General features: G+C 38.8%; 1 protein-coding gene and 2 non-coding genes across 3 annotated transcripts; 1 reads left to right on the top strand and 2 right to left on the bottom strand.

Moving 5' to 3' along the window:
* Positions 1-992: 992 nt before the first annotated feature.
* On the bottom strand, positions 993-1,080 carry trnay-gua (transfer RNA tyrosine (anticodon GUA)). The gene is given in 2 exon segments: positions 993-1,028; positions 1,044-1,080. It is a non-coding gene; the product is annotated as a tRNA-Tyr (tRNA).
* A 2,534-nt stretch (positions 1,081-3,614) lies between these two features.
* On the top strand, positions 3,615-3,702 carry trnay-gua (transfer RNA tyrosine (anticodon GUA)). The gene is given in 2 exon segments: positions 3,615-3,651; positions 3,667-3,702. It is a non-coding gene; the product is annotated as a tRNA-Tyr (tRNA).
* Positions 3,703-5,424: 1,722 nt separating this feature from the next.
* Positions 5,425-20,881, bottom strand: asb13b (ankyrin repeat and SOCS box containing 13b). The gene is made up of 6 exons (XM_061894291.1): positions 20,666-20,881; positions 17,919-18,118; positions 17,705-17,855; positions 15,017-15,151; positions 12,324-12,515; positions 5,425-7,049 (listed from the first exon to the last, which is right to left on the bottom strand). Exons 1-6 carry the CDS (start codon positions 20,706-20,708, stop codon positions 6,901-6,903), a joined length of 870 nt encoding a protein of 289 aa, XP_061750275.1. The 5' UTR covers positions 20,709-20,881; the 3' UTR covers positions 5,425-6,900.
* Positions 20,882-24,866: the final 3,985 nt, after the last annotated feature.

Below are 24,866 nucleotides of genomic sequence, written 5' to 3'. Positions count from 1 at the left end.
TTCTAATCTTTTTGAAAAAATTTAAAAAATAATTTATGTAACCCATCCATCCATCCATCATCTTCCGCTTATCCGAGGTCGGGTCGCGGGGGCAACAGCCTAAGCAGGGAAGAAATGAATTTAATTATTTGAATGAATTTAAAGTGTGGGCGGCATAGCTCAGTTGGTAGAGTGGCCGTGCCAGCGACTTGAGGGTTGCAGGTTCGATTCCCGCTTCCGCCATCCTAGTCACTGCCGTTGTGTCCTTGGGCAAGACACTTTACCCACCTGCTCCCAGTGCCACCCACACTGGTTTAAATGTAACTTAGATATTGGGTTTCACTATGTAAAGTGCTTTGAGTCACTCGAGAAAAGCGCTATATAAATATAATTCACTTAATTCACTATTATTCTTTACAATTAAAAAAAAACTTGAACATTGATTTAAATTGTCAGGAAAGAAAAGAAAGGAATTTAAAAGGTAAAAAGGTATATGTGTTTAAAAATCCTAAAATCATTTTTAAGGTTGTAGTTTTTCCCTAAAATTGTCTTTCTGAAAGTTACAAGAAGCAAAGTAAAAAAATAAATGAATTTATTTAAACAAGTGAAGACCAAGTCTTTAAAATATTTTCTTGGATTTTCAAATTCTGTTTGAGTTTTGTCTCTCTTAGAATTAAAAATGTCGAGCAAAGAGAGACCAGCTTGCTAGTAAATAAATACAATTTTAAAAATAGAGGCAGCTCACTCGTAAGTGCTGCTATTTGAGCTATTTTTAGAACAGGCCAGCGGGCGACTCATCTGGTCCTTACGGGCTACCTGGTGCACGTTGGTGACCCCTGCTGTAACTTAACTACTTTATCTGTATTCTGGCTGGTTGATATCTGGCTTATATATTCATCTAAAACTTTTAAACAAATATGAAGTCAAATAAGCAGGAGGACCTCGAGCTCATGTGGTTGCAAACTAGCAATAGTCATACACTGAAACTGGAGCATGTTAGCTCTCTAAAAATGTCCTCCGAGCCGGATTTGAACCAGCGACCTAAGGATTTCAGCACTTAGTCTCTACAGTCCTCCGCTCTACCAACTGAGCTATCGAAGGGATGAAAGTTACAGATTACACCAGGGGTCAGCAACGTGGTGCCCCCTGGTGCTCATCTGGTCGCCCGTAAGGACCAGATGAGTCGCCCGCTGGCCTGTTCTAAAAATAGCTCAAATAGCAGCACTTACCAGTGAGCTGCCTCTATTTTTTAAATTGCATTTATTTACTAGCAAGATGGTCTCGCTTTGCTCGACATTTTTAATTCTGAGAGAGACAAAACTCAAATAGAATTTGAAAATCCAAGAAAATATTTTAAAGACTTGGTCTTCACTTGTTTGAATAAATTATTTATTTATTTTTTTTACTTTGCTTCTTATAATTTTCAGAAAGACAATTTTAGAGAAAAAATACAACCTTGAAAATGATTTTAGGATTTTTAAACACATATACATTTTTACCTTTTAAATTCCTTCCTCTTCTTTCCTTACAATTTAAATCAATGTTCAAGTTTTTTTATTTATTGTAAAGAATAATAAATACATTTTAATTTAATTCTTCATTTTAGCTTCTGTTTTTTCGACAAAGAATATTTGTGAAATATTTCTTCAAACTTTTTATGATTAAAATTTAAAAAATATATTCTGGCAAATCTAGAATCTGTAGAATCAAATTTAAATCTTATTTCAAAGTCTTTTGAATTTTTTTTACATTTTTGTTATGGAAAATGTAGAAAAAATAAGGATTTGTCTTTGTTAGAAATATAGCTTGGTCCAATTTGTTATATATTCTAACAAAGTGCAGATTGGATTTTAACCTATTTAAAACATGTCATCAAAATTCAAAAATTTATTTTAATCATGAAAAATGACTAATGATGTTCCATAAATTCTTTTTTAATTTTTTCAAAAAGATTCTAATTAGCTAGCTTTTCTCTTCATTTTTTTTTTGGGTTGAATTTTGAATTTGAAAGAGTCGAAATTGAAGATAAACTATGTTGTAATCTCACTATAACACAGTCATACCTGTGCAACCTGAAGGTCGGAGGGGTGTGGCCACGGGTGTGGTGACCGCCAGTGTCTCCGAGAGAAGCCACGTTTCTCGTCGGGTTGAGATTGTATTTTTTTTTCCCTTCCTTCACGGTGTAAGCACCGGGGGCGGCCGGTGGGAAGAGGCAAGAGAGTCTTCAGCTGCAGGAGAAACGACGCAAGCTCTCTGCTCATGTCTACGGTAAGAGCCGACTCATTATCAACCGAGCGGTATAGCTCGGTTGGTAGAGCGGCTGTGCCAGCAACTTGAGGATTCCAGGTTCAATCCCCGCTTCTGCCATCCTAGTCACTGCCGTTGTGTCCTTGGGCAAGACACTTTACCCGCCTGCTCCCAGTGCCACCCAGACTGGTTTAAATGTAAAAATTATATATTGGGTTTCACTACGTAAAGCACTTTGAGTCACTAGAGAAAAAAAGCTTTATATATATAATTCACTTCACTTTTCTCACCTAAACCTGCCGGTTGACATGTGATTGGGAACCATGTTCGCTTGACTGCTCTGTTCCATAGTAAAGCTTCACCTTCGGGAATGTAAACAAGGAAACACCGGCTGTGTTTGTGTTGCTAAAGGCGGCCGCAATACACCGCTTCCCACCTACAGCTTTCTTCTTTGACGTCTCCATTATTAATTCAACAAATTGCAAAAGATTCAGCAACATATATGTCCATAATACCGTGGAATTATGCGATGAAAAGAGACAACTTATAGCTGGGAACTGTGTCTGACCAAAATGTCCTCTACAATGCGTGACGTCACGCGCACGCGTCATCATACCGCAACGTTTTAGCATGATACTTCCGGGGGAAATTTAAAATTGTAATTTAATAAACTAAAAAGGCCGTTGTAGATTCCTAAAGTAGCCTTAAGCTTGACGCTCCTCTACTATCACATTCACTCCGCTTGCTGCGGCAACAACAAAACAAAACTCCAGACGTTCTTCTTCGTTTGTATGGTTTACTTGTGATCTTAATAATTCAAAACATAAAACAGTCACGATGTGGGAACAAATGAATGACAAAATAAAGAGAGTTTGTTGCAGTACTAGTTAGAAAAAGTATGAATGAGAATAAGTATGAGTGAGGTCAAAAAACTGTGTGGCTCGATTCCACCGCACCTGACAGCAATTACCCATGACACCTTGCGTCCAAAAAAACCCCTTACCACACAGATCCTTCTGCCATATATGCAAATAAAACAGTTACGTCATCAAATCATTTTGACAAATGTAATAATTACAATTAAAGTGAGATTTATATAATTACTCTAAGCATTCAATATATCAATTTTCTTATCATGCAAATAATGTAAATAGTCCCCTTTTGGCTGAATAAACATAAAACACCTTCCATAAAATGTAAATTAACTTAAACAGTATTTAGGCTCCTACACCGTATTGGCATGTGTTGCAATGTTAATATTTCATCATTGATATATAAACTATCAGACTGCGTGGTGGGTAGTAGTGGCTTTCAGTAGGCCGAGCTGTCGGAGGAGTGCGGGGGTTGGGCCGTGGAACGGGTCTGCAGAGCTGATGACTGTTCACAACCCTTCGATAGCTCAGTTGGTAGAGCGGAGGACTGTAGAGGCTGCGTGCTGAAATCCTTAGGTCGCTGGTTCAAATCCGGCTCGAAGGACATTTTAGAGAACGACGGCTTTCCTTGAAGGAGCCCCTTTTTTTATTATGCCAACGGAACAGCTGCACACATTCCTTTGTGCTTCTGGAGAGATTGGATAACAACCAGCCGGCGAGCTCACAGGGAAAAAAAAAATAAACATTCTTATCATTTGCCAAGTCCCAGAATTTAAAGAATCGCTGTCTTTCAAAGAGATGCTAGCCACAGGTTTTATTTCGGAGACAAACATCAGGAATTGTTCGTAAGAAATTATTTTGATTGAAGTCTGTTTGTTTACACGAGTCCGAGAGGTCAAACTATCAGTGTTATTTACAGATGTACACTTAAATGTATACAAGGGGTGACCAACGTAAGGCCCGCGGGTAATTTTTTAACGGCCCTAAGCACATTCTAAACATACGATTAAAAAAATAAAAAACAGAAAAATTGTTGAAAGAGTAACCAAGTAAAAATGTTGCAATGTTTACTCTAATAACACAAAGCTGCCATGCAGGCTGTTATTTTCTTTAAAAAAAAAATGTTTTAATCAAAATCAATGTCACATTAAATATTCCACTTTGAGATATTTTTGGGGGAAAAATGTTGCGTATTTTGTGTTTGCCATATAAAAAACAAAGTTGTTTTTTTTCCCTAAAGAAAGGCCTAAAAAGAACAAACAAAAAACATAAACAACAATAAAAGTTATGATTGACAGATGGATCTGAAGTTGTTCTCAAGGCCGATTGGGTCTAAAGTAAACAGTAAAAAAAAAAAAAAGTTGTTTATTTTTAATAAGTAGGACCCTTTTGGATCCCCAATAATTTTAGTGCGATTTTTTTTTCTTCTGTGTGTCATTGCTAAAAAATAATAACAAATTGAAATCAATGGTGTTATGTGTTGACATTTTTACGGCTCCAATTATTCTATAATCTCAAATATTCCACTTTAAAATTCATTATTGGGAGAAACTATTGCATATATATATTTTTTTTCCCCCCATAAGAAAACATGGTTTTCTTTGACAAAAAGGGCATACAACTTAAATCTTTAAAAACGTTGATCTAGAGATTTAAACCTTGAATAACAATAATACAAAATAATGACACATTTTAATTATTTTTTTGGACCAAACCCTGGGATCAAGCCTAACTGGAGGCCTAAATGTATATTTTTACACATATATTGTATTGGTTTTTGAAATAAAAACATATCATAATGGCCCCCGAAGCTTTGATTTTTCAGTGTGCGGTCCTCGGTGGAAAAAGTTTGGACACCCCTGTTGTATACAGTTAGCATATAGTAATTTTTGTCAATAAAGTACTATCTATCTATCTAGAATAAATGTGCCGCTGTCACTTCTTCGAACACGGGTCTCAACCAGGTTTCACGCAAGTTACCAGTAGCTCACAAGAGGGATGAAGTATCTATAAAAGAATCAATAGATGAGGTAAAGTCAGGTATTACTAGGAAAAGCAATGTGGCCAAATCTACTTGAGTCATGGGGCAAAAAAAATACACAACCACAACACGTAAACACTGAGTTAACACCCATCTTCAACCACGACTCTACGTAGTAAATAAATGGACTAGACGCTAACAAGCAAATAACTTTAATGTTGTATTTACAAACCCCGTTTCCATAGGAGTTGGGAAATTGTGTTAGATGTAAATATAAACAGAATACAATGATTTGCAAATCCTTTTCAACCCATATTCAGTTGAATATGTTACAAAGACAACATATTTGATGTTCAAACTCATAAACTTTATTTTATTTTGCAAATAATAATTAACTCAGAATTTCATGGCTGCAACACGTAACAAAGTAGTTGGGAAAGGGCATGTTCACCACTGTGTTACATCACCTTTTCTTTTAACAACATTCAGTAAACATTTGGGAACTGAGGAAACTAATTGTTGAAGCTTTGAAAGTGGAATTCTTTCCCATTCGTGTTTTATGTAGAGCTTCAGTCCTTCAACAGTCCGGGGTCTCCGCTGTCGTATTTTACGCTTCATAATGCGCCACACATTTTCCATGGGAAACAGGTCTGGACTGCAGGCGGGCCAGGAAAGTACCCGCACTCTTTTTTTACGAAGCCACGCTGTTGTAACGCGTGCTGAATGTGGCTTGGCATTGTCTTGCTGAAATAAGCAGGGGCGTCCATGAAAAAGATGGCAGCATATGTTGTTCCAAAACCTGTATGTACCTTTCAGCATTAATGGTGCCTTCACAGATGTGTAAGTTACCCATGCCTTGGGCACTAATGCACCCCCATACCATCACAGATGCTGGCTTTTGAACTTTGTGTCGATGACAGTCCGAATGGTTCGCTTCCCCTTTGGTCCGGATGACACGATGTTGAATATTTCCAAAAACAATTTGAAATGTGGACTCGTCAGACCACAGAACTCTTTTCCACTGAGCATTAGTCCATCTTAGATGATCTCGGACCCAGAGAAGCCGGCGCCGTTTCTGGATGTTATTGATAAATGGCTTTCGCTTTGCATAGTAGAACTTTAACTTGCACTTACAGATGTAGCGACCAACTGTATTTAGTGACAGTGGTTTTCTGAAGTGTTCCTGAGCCCATGTGGTGATATCCTTTACAGATTGATGTCGGTTTTTGATACAGTGGATCGAAGGTCACGGTCATTCAATGTTGGTTTCTGGCCATGCCGCTTAAGTGGAGTGATTTCTCCAGATTCTCTGAACCTTTTGATGATATTATGGACCTTAGATGTTGAAATCCCTATTTTAGCTGCATTCGGGCAGAAGGCGGAGTACACCCTGGACAAGTTGCCACCTCATCGCAGGGCCAACACAGATAGATAGACAACATTCACACTCACGCACCAGGGCCAATTTGGAGTTGCTTATCAACCTATCCCCAGGTGCATGTCTTTGGAGGTTCGAGGAAGTCGGAGTACCCGGAGGGAACCCACGCAGTCACGGGGAGAACATGCAAACTCCACACAGAAAAATCCTGAGTCCGGGATTGAACTCAGGACTACTTCGTACTGTGAGGCAGATGCACTAACCCCTGTTCCACCGTGCTGCCATGATGCATTCAGTCTTGTGTTTACTTAAGCTATTAAAATAAACGCCAGAAAAAATGATTGGCTCTGGGCCATTTTCAGTTTCAGAAGGAAAAAAGTTGGGAGATCCCCGCCTAGGACCAATTCGCAGCTTTATCAGTCAAAATGTTCTCCATGGCTCCATCAGATTTTGACAACGGGAGGCGGCGTGTACGAGAGAAAACCTGCGATGCGATTGGGCAGACCCAACTTCGAGAAAACGGCCAGCGCCCGTACGCCTAAGATCCTCCTCAAAGCCACCCGGCTGATCTGCTGGAGACTGAGGGGTGTGTCTGCAGAAGACAAAACAACGAATTAACTCATATGTATCAGAGTTTGTATCTTCACATGCTTTTATTTTGGTGATTTTCTGGTTCCTTTTTTCTCTTTCTAAAGGGGAACTGCACTGTTTATTGGAATGTTGCCTATCGTTCACAACAATTATGAAAGACATGACGACAGATGGTCCAAAACTCGACAGTGTTCCTCATAACCCGGTGCAACTAATGTAAGGAATGTGTTTGGTTGCGCTTACCCACCTCGAACCTATTTTATTTGGTACATGGTGTAGTGATAAGTGGGACCAGTAGATGGCAGTCAAACATAAGATATACGTTTAGAGTGCACTATGATAGCAATATGGCTCAAGTAAACAACACCATCATTTTATATGTTTTGTTGAAAATATAGAACATTACACATGGCGCTCAAAAATTATCCGAATATTTTAGTACGACTTTGGTAAGCTATGAAGCCTCACCGCTTGATATGTTTCAACATAGGAGTATTACTACGGTGTGTGTATAAGGTAAGACATATTATCTGGCGTTTTGTTTCGCAATACTATGCAAAAGCAACTTTTCTTACTTTCTGGTACCTGCTGATCTGTATTTGGGATCTGCATAAATCCTGAAAAATTGCGCGGGTCCGCCTTTGTAGTCTGTCCCGACACCGTAGTCAATAAGTTAAGTTAAAGTACCAATGATTGCCACACACACACTTGGTGTGGCGAAATGATTCTCTGCATTGGACCCATCACCCATGATCACCTCTTGGGATGTAAGGGGAGGGGAGCAGTGAGCAGTAGCAGTGGCCACGCCCGGGAGTAATTTTTGGGTGATTTAACCTCAAATTCCAACCCTTGATCCTGAGTGTCAAGCAGGGAGGTAATGGGTCCAATTTTTATAGTCTTTGGTATGACTCAGCCGGGGTTTAAACTCAAGACCTACCGATCTCAGGCCTCATCTTTTTCCTCTATCTTCTTGTTCCTCCACTGTTGCCATTTTGTAATATAAAATAGCAGTTGTTCATGTCACACCGCGGTGAGGGATGTCTTGTCTTGGTTGTTTTTTTTGTCTTGTGTATTGCATGTTTTATTTTGAAAATCAACTCCTCTTGTTTCAGGGCACTGGCCCTTCCTCTTGTGTCACCAGTCTGACGTCATCCCTGGCCCCTGATTGTTTCCACCTGTTTCCCATTACCCTCATGTGTCACATAAGCCCACGCCTCCCCTTGTTAGGTGTCAGATTGTCTCGAGCTTTCGTGCCTGTCTTGCTTCCATGTTTATGTCCATGCCTTGTCTCGTCCCACGCTTATTTTCTTGGATCCTGAATTACCATGCTGTTATTTTGAGTTTGACTTCTTCTCCACCACAGAGTGAATTTTGTTATTTAGCTTTTGTTCAACCGAAGTGGTGAGTTATTTTTTTCCCTACTAATCTTTCCTTCCTCAAATTTTTTGAAGTGATTTTTCGTTTATCTTTATTAGATTAACATTAAGAGTAGGAGTTTTTATAGTCATTGTTTTCTTCCTCCTGTTGGAGTGTTTTATGTTAATAAGTTTCATAGCAGATACGGCACAAATTACAGTTCGTCTTTGTTTTTGTATTTTCCTCCTTTTAGAAGTGATTTCCGTTTACTCCTTTTTTTGGAACCTTTTTCGCTGACCGTTTTTGTTATTTATAGATTTTGTATTACTCTGACCCTGGATGTGAAAGAGCTGTCAAAATAAAAGCCCTACTAAGAATCCCTCCTCTGCATCTGAGTCCATTTCTTATCTGTTAGTAAACTCGCCATGAAAGCGCTAAAACATACCGGTGTAGTGAGTTTACATTATACACCCAAGGAACTTTAGTTACTAAAGTTCCGGTTGGACGTTTTTTCACGGAACACATTTGTTGTTGTTTCTGGATGAGGAGATGCTGCCCTGTTATTGATTGAAGTAAAGTCTGAATGTCATTAAAGCAGTTAGCTACTCCGGAAGTTTAGCCACGTAAATAAGACCGCCCACAAAACGGCGCAAACGGCTTGAATGCGGTCTGTAAAACATCATCTATGCAACATTTTGAGCAAAGAACCACCATTACATGTTATGTAGACCAGTGGTCCCTAACCTTTTTGTAGCTGTGGACCGGTCAACGCTTGATAATTTGTCCCACGGCCCGGCGGGTATGGGGGGGCGGATTAATTTTTTTATTTTTTTGGCATGAAAAAGGGATTTTTTGGGGGGTTGGTGCACTAATTGTAAGTGTATCTTGTGTTTTTTTATGTCGATTTAATTAAAAAATAATAAAAAAATCTTCTGCGGCCCAGTACCAATCGAGCCGCGGCCCAGTGGTTGGGGACCACTGATGTAGACCACAAGGAAGTTTTTATATTAAGAAAAAAATGATAAAAATATGACTCCTTTAATGCACCTTATAATCCGGTGCGCCTTATGTATGAAAAAAGATTAAAAATAGACCATTTATTGGCAGTATGCCTTATAATCCGGTGCGCCCTATGGTCCGGAAAATACGATACAGTAGATTGCAAATTGTGTATAAAGTGTCAGGGAGCTGAAGGATCTCGTACTTATTTATTGTGGGAATGTCAGATAATTAAAGAGTTGTGGTTAAAAACAACTATATTCTTAAAAATAAACGTCCAATTGACGCTGCAAATTTGTATTAAAGTTAAAGTTCCAATGATTGTCACACACACACTAGGTGTGGCGAAATTATTCACTGACCCATCACCCTTGTTCACCCCCTGGGAGGTGAGGGCAGCAGTGAGCAGCAGCAATGGCCACGCCCGGGAATCATTTTTGGTGATTTAATCCAATTTCAACCCTTGATGCTGAGTGCCAAGCAGGGAGGTAACGGGTCCCATTTTTATAGTCTTTGGGATGACCCGGCCGGGATTTGAACTCACGACCTATCGATCTCAGGGCGGACACTCTAACCACTAGGCCACTGAGTAGATCTTCTTGGTGATCTGCATTGATTCAGTAATGTTTCATTAAGGAAAGAAAATGCATTTCTGTCAACATGCATCATAACAAAAACAGTAACATTAAAAAAACGAATAGATGTTGATAGTCCATCTCCTATAGCTATAGAGATGATATCAGCAGAAAAAAATTGATTTAGTTTAGATAATAATGAGTCATATCTTGGAAAACGGGATGCATTATTTAAATTTGTTTTAACCATTAAATGAACCTAAAATAATGACTTATATTTATCTTTGTGGGAAATAATGTATACAATGCAATCTTATGAGATGTGTTGCAAGTGTAAGCCACTGTGACACAATTGTTATTTTTCTTATAAATAAATGGCTGCGATGACAATGTAAATGAGTGATTTTGTTATTGTTGCTTATGTTTTTAATCAGGGACAAGCGGTAGAAATTGGAACGATGGATGTTGCAATTCTTAATAATATTCATAATGTTGTTCATGTCTTGGTTGTATTTTTTTGTCTTGTGAATTGCATGTTTTATTTTGAAAAGCAACTCCTCATGTTTCAGATCACTGGCCCTTCCTCTTTTGTCACCAGTCTGACGTCATCCCTGACCCCTGATTGTTTCCACCTGTTTCCCATTACCCTCATGTGTCACATAAGCCCACGCCTCCCCTTGTTAGGTGCCAGATTGTCTCGAGCTTTCGTGCCTGTTTTGCTTCCATGTTTATGTCCATGCCTTATTTTCTTAGATCCTGGATTACCACGCTGTTATTTTCAGTTTGACTTCTTCTCCTCCACAGAGTGAATTTTTGTTATTTAGCTTTTGTTCAACCGAAGTGGTGAGTTATTTTTTCCCTACTAATCTTTCCTTCCTCAAATTTTTTGAAGTGATTTTTTGTTTATCTTTATTAGATTAAGGTTAAGAGTAGACATTTTTATAGTCATTGTTTTCTTCCTCCTGTTGGAGCGTTTTATGTTAAGGTTCATAGCAGATACGGCAAAAATTACAGTTTGTCTTTGTTTTTGTATTTTCCTCCTTTTAGAAGTGATTTCCGTTTACTCCCTTTTTTGGAACCTTTTTCGCTGACCGTTTTTGTTATTTATAGATTTTGTATTACTCTGACCCTGGAGGTGAAAGAGCTGTCAAAATAAAAGCCCTACTAAGAATCCATACTCTGCATCTGAGTCCCTTTCTTAGTGCAAGCCTGACTGTTTATATCATTCATTTTTATTTCACCTCTTTGGATTTTTTGCATCATATTTGTGTCTTCTCAATTGCTCCGTTGATTCCTGCATGTTTGCAACAAGGAAATTGTGAAACTGTGTCTCCATGAAAGGAATTGAAACCGAGTTTCCCAACATTGAAGGTGTCCAAAGTGCTGCCCGAGGACCAAATTCAAACGTTTTATTGACTCTATAAATATTTGAAAAAATGATGACTAATGGATATTGAGCAGGTTTGGAAGGTTCATGTCTAGGAACATTACAAATAAGTTATTTACAAACGGCAAAACCAGTGAAGTTGGCACATTGTGTAAATTGTTAATAATAGCAGAATACAATGATTTGGAAATCCTTTTCAACTTATATTAAAATTGAATAGACTGCAAAGACAAGGGGGCTTCACGGTGGAAGAGGGGTTAGTGCGTCTGCCTCACAATACGAAGGTCCTGCAGTCCTGGGTTCAAATCCAGCCTCGGGATCTTTCTGTGTGGAGTTTGCATGTTCTCCCCGTGAATGCGTGGGTTCCCTCCGGGTACTCCGGCTTCCTCCCACTTCCAAAAACATGCACCTGGGGATAGGTTGATTGGCAACACTAAATGGTCCCTAGTGTGTGAATGTGAGTGTGAGTGTTGTCTGTCTATCTGTGTTGGCCCTGCGATGAGATGGCGACTTGTCCAGGGTGTACCCCGCCTTCCGCCCGATTGTAGCTGAGATAGGCGCCAGCGCCCCCCGCGACCCCAAAAGGGAATAAGCGGTAGGAAATGGATGGATGGATGCAAAGACAAGATAATTAATGGTCCAACTGGAAAACTTTTTTTTCAATGTGAAAAGGTGATGTAACACAGTGGTGAACATGCCCTTTCCCAACTACTTTGGCACGTGTTGCAGCCATTAAATTCTAAGTTAATGATTATTTGCAACAACAAAAAAAACATTAAATATCTTCTCTTTGCAGTCTATTCAATTGAATATAAGTTGAAAAGGATTTGCAAATCATTGTAATCTGTTTTTATTTACCATTTACACAACGTGCCAACTTCACTGGTTTTGGGGTTTGTATATGTAGACCCCAGTGGAAAAAAAGGTTAGACTCCGCCCTCCCCTGATGTACACCTACCCTGGTAGAACTGAAAGCAGAGGTAGGAAGGCGATCCTAAACCACTGTACTGGATGGGCTTCCTGTCCAGGTTGTCTCTGGCGTTCAAGTTAGCACCGAACTCAACGAGCAGCTCGATCAAGCGGACGTTCCTCGCCTTGGCCGCGTGATGGAGGGCCGTCTCGTGCAGCTTGGCGGCGTTCACGTTTGCACCTTGACAGCGAGGAAAAAAATAATCAATGGCGGCGTTATTTACACATCAGTAGGAGATGCGCAGAGGAGGTATTTTTCAGTGCAGTCTGTTCTCGTAAACCCCACTTTACGTAATACTAATAATAGATTTTATTTGTAAAAAAAAAAAACACTCTAAGTTGAGCAAACAACTTCAAAGTACCACACTGTAAAATTAAAATAGTAATAATAATAATAACAACGTATTTTTCGGACTATAAGTCGCTCTGGAGCAGGGGTAGGGAACCTATGGCTCTCAAGCCAGATGTGGCTCTTTTGATGACTGCATCTGGCTCTCAGATAAATCTTAGCTGACAATGCTTAACAAGTAATGAATAATTCCGCTGGTAATCACAGTTTTGATTGATTGATTGATTGATTGATTGATTGATACTTTTATTAGTAGATTGCACAGTTCAGTACATATTCCGTACAATTGACCACTAAATGGTAACACCCGAATAAGTTTTTCAACTTGCTTAAGTCGGGGTCCACGTAAATCAATTCATGGTACGTGTTAAAAACAACGTTGAAAATATAAAACATTCTCATGCATTTTAATCCGTCCATCCGTTTTTCTACCCCACCAGTTCAAGAAGTCGCATTGAGAAGTTTATTATTGGTAAGCTTCAAAAAAACATCCATCCATCCATTGTCTACCGTTTATTCCCTTTGGGGTCACGGGGGGCGCTGGTGCCTATCTCAGCTACAATCGGGCGGTAGGCTGGGTACACCCTGGACAAGTCGAGCTTCAGAAAAACAATGTTAATAAAAAGAATAAGGGACTTATTACACTCTAAAAATGTTGGGCTTACTTAAAAATGCACGCATTTAGTTGTATTCAGGGTTAAAAAATATTATATGGCTCTCACAGAAATACATTTTAAAATATTTGGCTTTCATGGCTCTCTCCGCCAAAAAGGTTCCCGACCCCTGCTCTGGAGGATAAGTCGCACCTGCCGAAAAAGCATAATAAAGAAGGAAAAAAACATACAGTATATAAGTCGCATTTTTTGGGAAAATTTATTTGATAAAACTTAACACCAAGAATAGACATTTGAAAGGCAATTTAAAATAAATAAAGAATAGTGAACAGGCTGAATAAGTGTACGTTATATGAGGCATAAATAACCAACTGAGAAGGTGCCTGGTATGTTAACGTAACATTTTATGGTAAGAGTCATTCAAAGAACTATAACATATAGAACATGCTATACCTTTACCAAACAATCTGTCACTCCTAATTGCTAAATCCGATTAAATCTTATACGTCTAGTTTCTTACATGAATGAGCTAAATAATATTATTTGACATTTTACGGTAATGTGTTAATAATTTCACACATAAGTCGCTCCTGACTAAACTATGAAAAAAACTACGACTTATAGTCCGAAAAAAATGGTAATAATAAAAAATAATAAAAATAAAAAAATATAAAAACTAGAAACAGCCCAATAACTAGAACCAGCATGCATATCTATAAAAAAGTTTTTTTTTAAATAGAGGGGTTTTTAAGCCTTTTTTAAAAGCCTCCACAGTCTGGGGTGCGCTCAGGTGGTCAGGGAGAGCATTCCACAGACTGGGAGCAGCGGAGCATAGTACACTTATATAACGTACACTTATTCAGCCTGTTGTTCACTATTCTTTATTCATTTTAAATTGCCATTCAAATGTATATTCTTGATGTTAAGTTTTATCAAATACATTTCCCCCAAATATGCGACTTATACTCCAGTGCAACTTGTATATGTTTTTTTCCTTCTTTATTATGCATTTTCGGCAGGTGCGACTCATACTATAGTCCGAAAAATACGGTGCTGACCTTTTTGTAGTAAAATGACATCCATGAATGAGTAATACAAACAGTTTTATAATATGTAATTAGTTAAGTCAGACGTTAAAAACATACTGAGATGAGGAATATCTTATTTTTAATAAGGTTGAAAGTATTTTTCATAGTTCTTCTTCTTTGTACTCTGTAAGCACTATTAATTTGAACAACCTCCTAAACTGGATCATATCAGTACAATATTTAACTTCTTTACCTAATCCATTCCATCATTTAATTCCACATACTGATATGCTAAAGGTTCTAAGTGTTGTACGTGCATACAAATGTTTTAAATTAGAATTTCCTCTAAGGTTATATTTCTCCTCTTTAGTTGAGAATAACTGTTGTACACTATTTGGGAGCAGGTTGTAGCTTGCTTTGTACATCATTTTAGCTGTTTGCAATTTTACCAAATATTTTTGTCTCAATAAATAAAGGGCGGAAAAGTGGAGCTCCCATTGGCTCCGCTGCAAGCTGACATTTATTTACGTTTATTTAAGATTTAGAATGTTTTTCAAAATAAAAGCATGTATATTTTTGGGGTGGGACAAATGCGTCCTTCTCCAATATGGTGAGGGGACGTGTCCCCCTTGTGCCCCCCGGTTCCAACGCCCCTGCCTGCATAGAGACTATGGCTAAAATACCAACTTGCCTGCATTGAGGAGAACTTTGGCGCAGTCGTAATGTTGCCTGGCACAAGCGACATGGAGCGGCGTACCATAGTGGCAGTCGTGAGCCTCAAGGAAGGCTCCTCGGTCGATCATCAGCTGGACACAATCGGAATTGCCTGTGGACCCATAAGCCCAAATATTAGGTACAGAATGTAACGAGAGCCGTATCACAAAATCTGCCTTCATAAAGATAATGCTCTGTTTTGTCATCAAAGCCTCCCCACCAGGCACAAGACACAGGCACAACGTCGATTGTACGTACATGTCCTTTAAAAAACTGACTTTGAAACAATGTTGCAAAATAGTTGTACTTGTAAATTGAGACAATGTTGATGTTCAACGTTCTTGGTTGGGAAATGACCAAATTTCAAAGGTCAAGTCAATGTCAGAACCTGACATTGAATAAACGTACTCAAATGTTGTATTTGTGTTGTAAAAACATTGGTTGGGAAATGACCAAAATTCAATGGTCAAATCAACATCAACGTCATCAAAAAGCATGTTGTTTTATGTATTTGTGCTGTAAAATATTGGTTAGTAAATTACCAAAATTCAATGGTCAAATCAACGTCAAAAAGCATGTTGTTTCAATGATCTATTTGTGTTCTAAAATATTGGTTAGGAAATTACCAAAATTCAACGGTCAAATCAATGTCAGAACTCAACATTGATAAAACGTTGTCAAAAGCATGTTTTTTAAATGTTGTATTTGTGTTGGAGGAAGTTGGTTAGGAAATGACCAAAGTTCAATGTTCAAATAAACGTCAAAAAGCATGTTGTACTTGTGTTGTAAAATATTGGTTTAGGACATAACCAAAATTCAACGGTCAAATCAAAGTAAAAAAGCATGTTGTTTCAATGTTGTATTTGTGTTGTAGAATATTAGTTAGAAAATGACCAAATTTCAATGGTCAAATCAACCTCAAAATGCATGTTGTTTCAATGTTGTATTTGTGTGGTAGAATATTAGTAGGAAATGACCAAAATTCAATGTTCAAATCAATGTCAGAACCCGACATTGATCAAACGTTGTCAAAAAGCATGTTGTTTCAACAATGTATTTGTGTTGTAAAATATAGGTTAGGAAATTACCGAAATTCAACGGTCAAATGAACGTCAAAAGCATGTTGTTTCAATGTTGTATTTGTGTTAAATAATATTGGTTGGGAAATGACCGAAATTCAATGGTTAAATCAACGTCAAAAGGCATGCTGTTTAATGTTGTATTTGTGTCGTAGAATATTGGTTGGGAAATAACCAAAATTCAATGGTCAAATCAACGTCAGAACACAACATTGATTAACCGTCATTAAAAACCATGTTGCTTCAGCGTTGTATTTGTGTTGTAGAATATTGGTTAGGAAATGACCAAAGTTCAATGTTCAAATAAACGTCAAAAAGCATGTTGTTTTAATGTTGTACTTATGTTGTAAAATATTGGTTAGTAAATGACCAAAATTTAATGGTCAAATCAATGTCAGAACCCAAAATTGATCAAACGTCATCAAAGGCATTTTGTTTCAATGTTATATTTGTGTTGTAGGAAATTGGTTAAGAAATTACCAAAGTTCAATGGTCAAATTGACGTCAAAAAGCATGTTGTTTCAATGATGTATTTGTCTTGTAGAATATTGGTTAGAAAAAAAACTAAATTCAATGGTCAAATCAACGTCAGAACCCAACATTGATTAATCGTCGTCAAAAGCATGTTGTTTCAACGTTGTATTTGTGTTGTAAAATATTGGTTAGAAAATGACCAAATTTCACTAGTCAAATCAAAATCAGAACCCGACATTGATTAAATGTCTTCAAAAAGCAAGTTGTTTCAATGTTATATTTGTGTTGTAGAATATTGGTTAGGAAATGACCAAAATTCTATGGTCAAATCAACGTCAGAACACAACATTGATGAAACGTCGTCAAAAAGCATGTTGTTTCAACAAAGTATTAGTGTTGTAAAATATAGGTTAGGAAATGACCAAAATTCAATGGTCAAATCAACATCAAAAAGCATGTTGTTTCAACGTTGTATTTGTGTTGAAGAATATTGGTCAGGAAATTACCTAAATTCAGTGGTCAAATCAACGTCAAAAAGCATTTTGTTTCAATCTTGTATTTGTGTTCTTAAAAATTGGTTAGGAGATGAACAAAATCCAATGGTCAAATCAACGTCAGAACCCAACATTGATTAACCGTCATCAAAAACCATGTTGCCTCAACGTTGTATTTGTGTTGTAGAATATTGGTTAGGAAATGACCAGAATTCAAAGGTCAAATCAATGTCAAAATCCAATACTTATTAAACGTCGTCAAAAAGCATGTTGTGTCAATGTTGTATATGTGTGGGAGAATATTGGTAGCAATTGACCAAAATTCAATGGTTAAATCAACGTCAGAACCCAACATTGATTAAACGTCATCAAAAAGCATGTTTTTTAAACGTTGTATTTGTGTTGTACAATATTGGTTAGGAAATTACCAAAATTCAATGCTCAAATCAATGTCAGAACCCGACATTGATTAAACGTCGTCAAAAAGCATGTTGTTTCATTGAGTAGCACAACGTCAGGACCTAATTCAGCAAGTTCTCAACGTTGTTTTAATGTCTTGTGTCTGCTGGGTAATATTATGGCCAGCGGAAGTTTAGTTATTTTCTACTGGACCCTCACCTCCCATGCACGCCTCATGAAGCGGCGAGAAGGTAAACAACGGAGGGTTGACCGTGGCTCCGTACTCCAGCAGCAGCTTGACACACTCCAGACTGCCCGCAGCACAGGCGTCGCACAGAGGCGTGCTTCCGTCTATGTTACGAGCATCCACCTGTTGCGGAACACAGAGAGCGCATCATGACAGGCCGGCGAAGGAAGTCGTTAAGCGTCTTACCTGAGCGCCGGCGCCCAGCAGCAATCTGGCGCACTGGGTGTGTCCCTGTATGCACGCTTCGTGTAAAGGCGTGATGGAGTCCACGGCCACCATGTTCACAGCCGCACCGCTTTCAATCAGCTGCTGCAGCTGCACCGCTCTTCCCTGGGCCGCCGCCTCATGGACCGTGGATCGATCAGTCCAGAATCCGAGACCATGGGCTAAGAATATGCAAGATTATTTAGTCGTTAAAACCCACAGAAAGCATACACTCATGTCCCAAACCTAAAGATGTCCGATAATGGCTTTTTTGCCGATATTCCGATATTGTCCAACTCTTAATTACCGATTCCGATATATACAGTTGTGGAATTAACACATTACTATGCCTAATTTTGTTGTGATGCCCCTCTGGATGCATTAAACAATGTAAGAAGGTTTTTCCAAAATAAATTAACTCAAGTTATGGAAAAAAATGCCAACATGTCACTGCCGTATTTATTATTGAAGTCACAAAGTGCATTACTTTTTTTTAACGTGCCTCATTTTTTTTGGGGCACATGCTCTCCCTGAGAGAGCATGAGGAGGTTGATGTGGGCGGGGTTGAGTTGGGGGAGGGTATATATTGTAGCATCCCGGAAGAGTTAGTGCTGCAAGGGATTCTGGGTATTTGTTCTGTTGTGTTTATGTTGTGTGTATGAACTAACAGTGCTGTTTAGATTTACACTGTATGAAAACAAATTTTTAAATAGATTTTACCTTTGCAACCTCATTATAATATTGACTAAATTTTATATTCGTAAATGTAAGTTTCTCAATACCCAACCTGTATTTTTTGTGCCTATAAATAAAAATGTGAACTTTACTTTAAAACGCTTTCTACCTCTGACTACCAAAAAGCTGTGAAAACTATGACGCTGTGCTCCAAATTTGGATTATTTACGGAACTTGTGTGAGTCTATGACAGGGGTCGGCAACCCGCGGCTCTTTGATCACTCTAATGTGGCTCAGCAGAATAATTTCCGACCCCACAGATTATCCCGAGAGATTTCCGGAGTTTGATGTCTCTCTCAGAAACTACCCGGGGCCAGTATTCTCCGATTTTCACCTAGCCGACAAAATAGAGAATGTGCCTTGACGGCAAGGCTCTTACAGTCCTCTAAAACTTGTCGTCGCACCCACTTTTACAAAATACTATTTACGTACCAGCCGGTCACATGTAGAATGCAGCCTCTGTTGATACACGACAGTGACTGCAAGGCATAGTTAGTCAACAGCCATACAGGTTGCACTGAGAGTTGTGATATGAACAACTTTAAGACTCTTACTAATATGCGCCACACTGTGAACCCACACCAAACAAGAATGACAAACACATTTCGGGAGAACATCCGCGTTTTAACACAACATAAACGCAACAGAAAAAATACCCAGAATCCTGTGCATCCTTAACTATGCCGGGCTACATTATACACCCCCGCTAGCTCAACCGTGCGTCGGTTAGGGGGGCGAGGTTCCGAGTGTTAGTTTTTTATATCACAACTCTCAGTATAACCTGTATGGCTGTTGAACAAGTATGCATTGAGGTCGTTTTAAGTGTGTCACATTCAACTTGTGGCTGGGCTTTGTTGGATATATGTATATGTTGGGGAGGGCGGTGAAGGTAGCGCCTTCATAGCACGCTCGTATTAATGTTGAAGGCCTAAAATCAGCAGACATTTGCGAGAAAAGTTGCTCTGAAACTCGGGAGTCCCCCGGAAAGTTTGGGAGCGTTGGCATGTGTGATGTTGTCAAACGGCATTAACTTAAAACCCGCGGGCCGCACTCACATAAAATTTTCATATTAAGGTGCGGCCCGCGAGTCCCAGACCCCTGGTTAATACGTAGCACAAAGATAAAAAAAAAACTCTGTATGCGCTGTTATTTCATTTTAAATTTCAAATGAGTTTTGTGGCTCCCATTGTTTTCTTTATTTTGCGAAAAGGGTCAAAATGGCTCTTTGGGTGGTAAAGGTTGCCGAACCCTGCCCTAGAGAAAAGGTGTGGGGGGGGGGGTTAACCATATTTGCGGTCCTCTCCAAGGTTTCTCATAGTCATTCTCATCGACGTCCCACTGGTATGCGAGTTTTTCCTTGCCCTTATGTGGGCGCTGATCCGCGGATGTCGTTGTGGTTTGTGCAGTCCTTTGAGACACTTGCGATTTAGGGCTTAATAAATAAACATTGATTGATTGATTGATTTAGTTGCTTTATTTACTTTACAACCCCCTGGCGCTCTTTTGTACCGTTTCTGTACTTGTTTTGATTATTATTATTTATTCGGTTGTATGTAAATGTTGAATATTTTAAATAAAGGTTTTGAAAATCCAAAAAATATATATAAGAATAATAATAATAGTAATCTAAAAAAATAAATAAATAAATTAAGTTTTTCATTTGCATTAAAATGCCTGGAGAGGCGTCATATATGGCAAAAAATCAACTAGAAAGAGGTGGAATTAGTGATTTTGTTAGCACGTTTTCACTAATATTATCATTTAAGCCATCAGGTGATGAACTGCATGTTAGCTGACTAACAAGCTTAAGCAATAGTCCCATATTCATCCTGCTCGCATGCTACGTTGATCTACCCCTGCTTCTTATACATTTTAAAGTATATTTGTGGCGAAAAATTATCATTAATAGCGTATTTATTTAACAAGTGTCAAACAAACGCTGTCATTGAGCTATTTCACCCCAACCGTTTGCACCGAACGTTTAAGCTACTTACCGATATCTCCATACAGGGAAGGTCTGCTACGCGTTATCTCCATTTCATCTTAACCGCCACTTTATAATCTTGACAAAAAAAGATTAGCGAAATATAGAATTAATTTTAAGCTGAAAATTGTGTCAAGTGTTGGGGCGACATTATTACAAAATACAGTCAGCACAGTGTAGTTCTGCTCGAACAGCTCAAATGACAACAAGGCCGCCAGGTATTCTGGGAAATGTAGTCCGCCCGAACGTGCTGTCGTACTGGTAGAAAAGCTCAAACGACAACACGGCCGCTAGGTATTCTGGGAAAATAAGTAAAATTGAACGTGTCTGCTGCGGTAGTACTGGTAGAAAAGCTTAAAAAAAAAAAACGACCGCAAAGTCTTCTGGGAAATGTAGTCGAAAAATATACCTGCATTAATGTAAGTGAGCGCTTCACATATACTCTTCTGGCAGGTTGTTTACGTTATATGATGTTACACGTGTAATTTGATATTTTTCAATTTATTTAGTGAAAGTATATTCCATAAAATGTTACCTAGACACTTTATTAGGTACACATGCACAATCGAGCCATGGATAAACATTGTACAACAGCATTGCTATTTCCTGTCCATCCATCCATTTCCTACCGCTTGTCCCATGCTGGAGCCTATCTCAGCTGCATTCGGACTATTTCTCATCAGATTTACAATAAATTCAATATTAAAAACTATTTTTTCCGAATTCAAAAACAATTTCACAGAAATATATACTTCTTTACCCCCAGAAGAAAGTTAAATAAATGATCAAGGTCTAAAAAATCTAAAAGGTAGAACATGAAAGTGGTTTTAGGGCATGAGGTCCCACGACTAAAAGGCTATTAAAGACTGAAATGCTCACAAATGTAAAACAATTTTTGAAAATGACCAACTGGAAAAAAAACAACAACGCGTGAGCCAAGTATAGTGATGAATTACAACAATATGAGAGTGGTTTGGGGTATCTAAGTCACATGACTAAAAAAGCTATTAAAGATTGAAATTTTAGAACATGGAAAAAAAAAAGATTATTACAAACTGGAAAATCTAACACATAAGCAAAGTATGGTTATGATGAAGAAACATGAAAGTGATTAGGAGGTTTCTAAGTCACATGACTAAAAAGCTACTGACCATTGAATTTTGCAAAAATGCGAAATATGGACAAACTGGAAAAACAACGCGTGAGCCAAGTATAGGATGAAAAAACCTAATGAAATTGGTTTGGGATTTTTAGGTTATAGGACTAAAAAGCTATTAAAGATTACGATTGTCAAAAATGTGGGGGTGGGGGATTACAAATCCATCCATCCATCCATTTTCTACCGCTTGTCCCTCAAAAACTGGAAAAACTACGAGTGGGCCAAGTATATCAATGATTAACAAACAATATAAAAAGTGGTTTGGGTCTCTAAGTCACATGACTAAAAAGCAATTGACGATTGCGATTTGCAAATATGTCTCCAAAAACATAAAAACATGACAAACTGGAAAAAGCAAGGGGTCGTCGGCCAAGTATAGTAGCGATGAACCAACAATTTCAAAGTGGTTTGGGGTTTGTAAGTCAAATGACTAAAAAGCTCAAAACGAGAAAAAAAAATCTAAATTGAAAAAAAAAAAAAATTATATATATATATATATATATATATATATTCATATATTCAGTGGGGCAAAAAAGTATTTAGTCAGCCACCGATTGTGCAAGTTCTCCCACTTAAAATGATGACAGAGGTCTGTAATTTTCATCATAGGTACACTTCAACTGTGAGAGACGGAATGTGAAAGAAAAATCCAGGAATTCACATTGGAGGAATTTTAAAGAATTTAATTGTAAATTATGATGGAAATAAGTATTTGGCCAACCATTCAAAGCTCTCACTGATGGAAGGAGGTTTTGGCTCAAAATCTCACGATACACGGCCCCATTCATTCTTTCCTTAACACGGATCAATCGTCCTGTCTCCTTAGCAGAAAAACAGCCCCAAAGCATGATGTTTCCACCCCCGTGCTTCACAGTAGGTATGGTGTTCTTGGGATGCACCTCAGTATTCTTCTTCCTCCAAACACGACGAGTTGAGTTTATACCAAAATGGATACATGGATGATACAGCAGAGGATTGGGAGAATGTCATGTGGTCAGATGAAACCAAAATATTTCTTTTTGGTACAAACTCAACTCGTCGTGTTTGGAGGAAGAAGAATACGGAGTTGCATCCAAAGAACACCACACCTACTGTGCAGCATGGGGGTGGAAACATCATGCTTTGGGGCTGTTTTTCTGCTAAGGGGACAGGACGATTGATCCGTGTTAAGGAAAGAATGAATGGGGCCATGTATCGTGAGATTTTGAGCCAAAACCTCCTTCCATCAGTGAGAGCTTTGAATGGTTGACCAAATACTTATTTCCACCATAATTTACAAATAAATTCTTTAAAATTCCTACAATGTGAATTCCTGTATTTTTTTTTCACATTCTGTCTCTCACAGTTGAAGTGTACCTATGATGAAAATTACAGACCTCTGTCATCATTTTAAGTGGGAGAACTTGCACAATCGGTGGCTGACTAAATACTTTTTAGCCCCACTGTATGTATATATATATATATATATATATATATATATATATATATATATATATATATATATATATATATATATATATATATATATATATATATAGTATCACTGAGCTGTTCCAGTTCGGTTTTAAAGCCCTCCACAGCACAGAGTCAGCGCTTCTAAAAGTTTTTAACGATATCCTCCTGTCAACTGATTCTGGTAAATATGTTGTCCTGGTGCTTTTAGATCTGTCTGCTGCGTTCAACAACGTCGACCACGCCACCTTAATCACTGTCTTGAAAACTGTGTGGGTATTAAGGGCGCCGCCCAGGGGCGTCGCCAGACAGATTTCACTGGGGCATGTGCCCCACTGTTGATCTGCAGTGCCCCAGTAAAACTTTCACCAATAAAAAAAAAAACGCTTCAGAGTTTTAAGTCTACATAACATAGAGAACAGCGCACATTCTACTTAGTATGGTAATTGATTGCTACTTTATTCACTCCACGTGACAATGAGCACATGGCTACTTAATAAGGTAATTTATTAACGTGTGGATCGAGACTTCAGTTGAGAGAGCGAGAGAGAGAAAGAGAGAGAGAGAGAGAGGGGGGGGGGGGGATAAGAATCACTGCGTGAGGTAGGTAACGTTAGCCAACAACAATTTGTTAATTACATTATTTTGATTTTGATTTGACTCAAACTGTAACTCCTAGATGGATTTAAAAAAGTTATTCGCCCGCAGCAGAGAAGAAGCAGCGAGGAATGAGAGATGTAAGTGAAGTCCTAGCTAGCTAGGCAACATCATTGTCTTAAGTTGATGCTAAGTTAGCTAACGTTCCTCCTTGTATCAAGACAAACATATTCATTTGCTGTACAAGCTGTCGGGGGAATTTCCAATGAACATGAAACATAATGTTGGTTATTGTCTGCTGGTTCTGCATCAATGATGATTTGGAGTAAGCATGTGGGAGTTGAGTGCTTCTCAAATGGTTTATCTTCAGGAAGAAATATTTTTTTCCATATCATCAAGTCGTGAGCCAAATTTTTAAATCCATCCATCCATCCATCCATCTTCTTCCGCTTATCCGAGGTCGGGTCGCGGGGGCAACAGCCTAAGCAGGGAAACCCAGACTTCCCTTTCCCCAGCCACTTCGTCTGGGCGTTCCCAGGCCAGCCGGGAGACATAGTCTTCCCAACGTGTCCTGGGTCTTCCCCGTGGCCTCCTACCGGTTGGACGTGCCCTAAACACCTCCCTAGGGAGGCGTTCGGGTGGCATCCTGACCAGATGCCCGAACCACCTCATCTGGCTCCTCTCGATGTGGAGGAGCAGCGGCTTTACTTTGAGTTCCTCCCGGATGGCAGAGCTTCTCACCCTATCTCTAAGGGAGGGTCCCGCCACCCGGCGGAGGAAACTCATTTCGGCCGCTTGTACCCATGATCTTATCCTTTCGGTCATGACCCAAAGCTCATGGCCATAGGTGAGGATGGGAACGTAGATGGACCGGTAAATTGAGAGCTTTGCCTTCCGGCTCAGCTCTTTCTTCACCACAACGGATCGGTACAACGTCCGCATTACTGAAGACGTCGCACCGATCCGCCTGTCGATCTCACGATCCACTCTTCCCTCACTAGTG

This window comes from Nerophis ophidion, linkage group LG03, assembly GCF_033978795.1.
Source record: "Nerophis ophidion isolate RoL-2023_Sa linkage group LG03, RoL_Noph_v1.0, whole genome shotgun sequence".
Classification (NCBI taxonomy): Eukaryota; Metazoa; Chordata; class Actinopteri; order Syngnathiformes; family Syngnathidae; genus Nerophis; species Nerophis ophidion.
The sequence above is the reverse complement of the archived record's forward strand: the minus strand, read 5'-3'. Positions and strand labels throughout refer to the sequence as shown.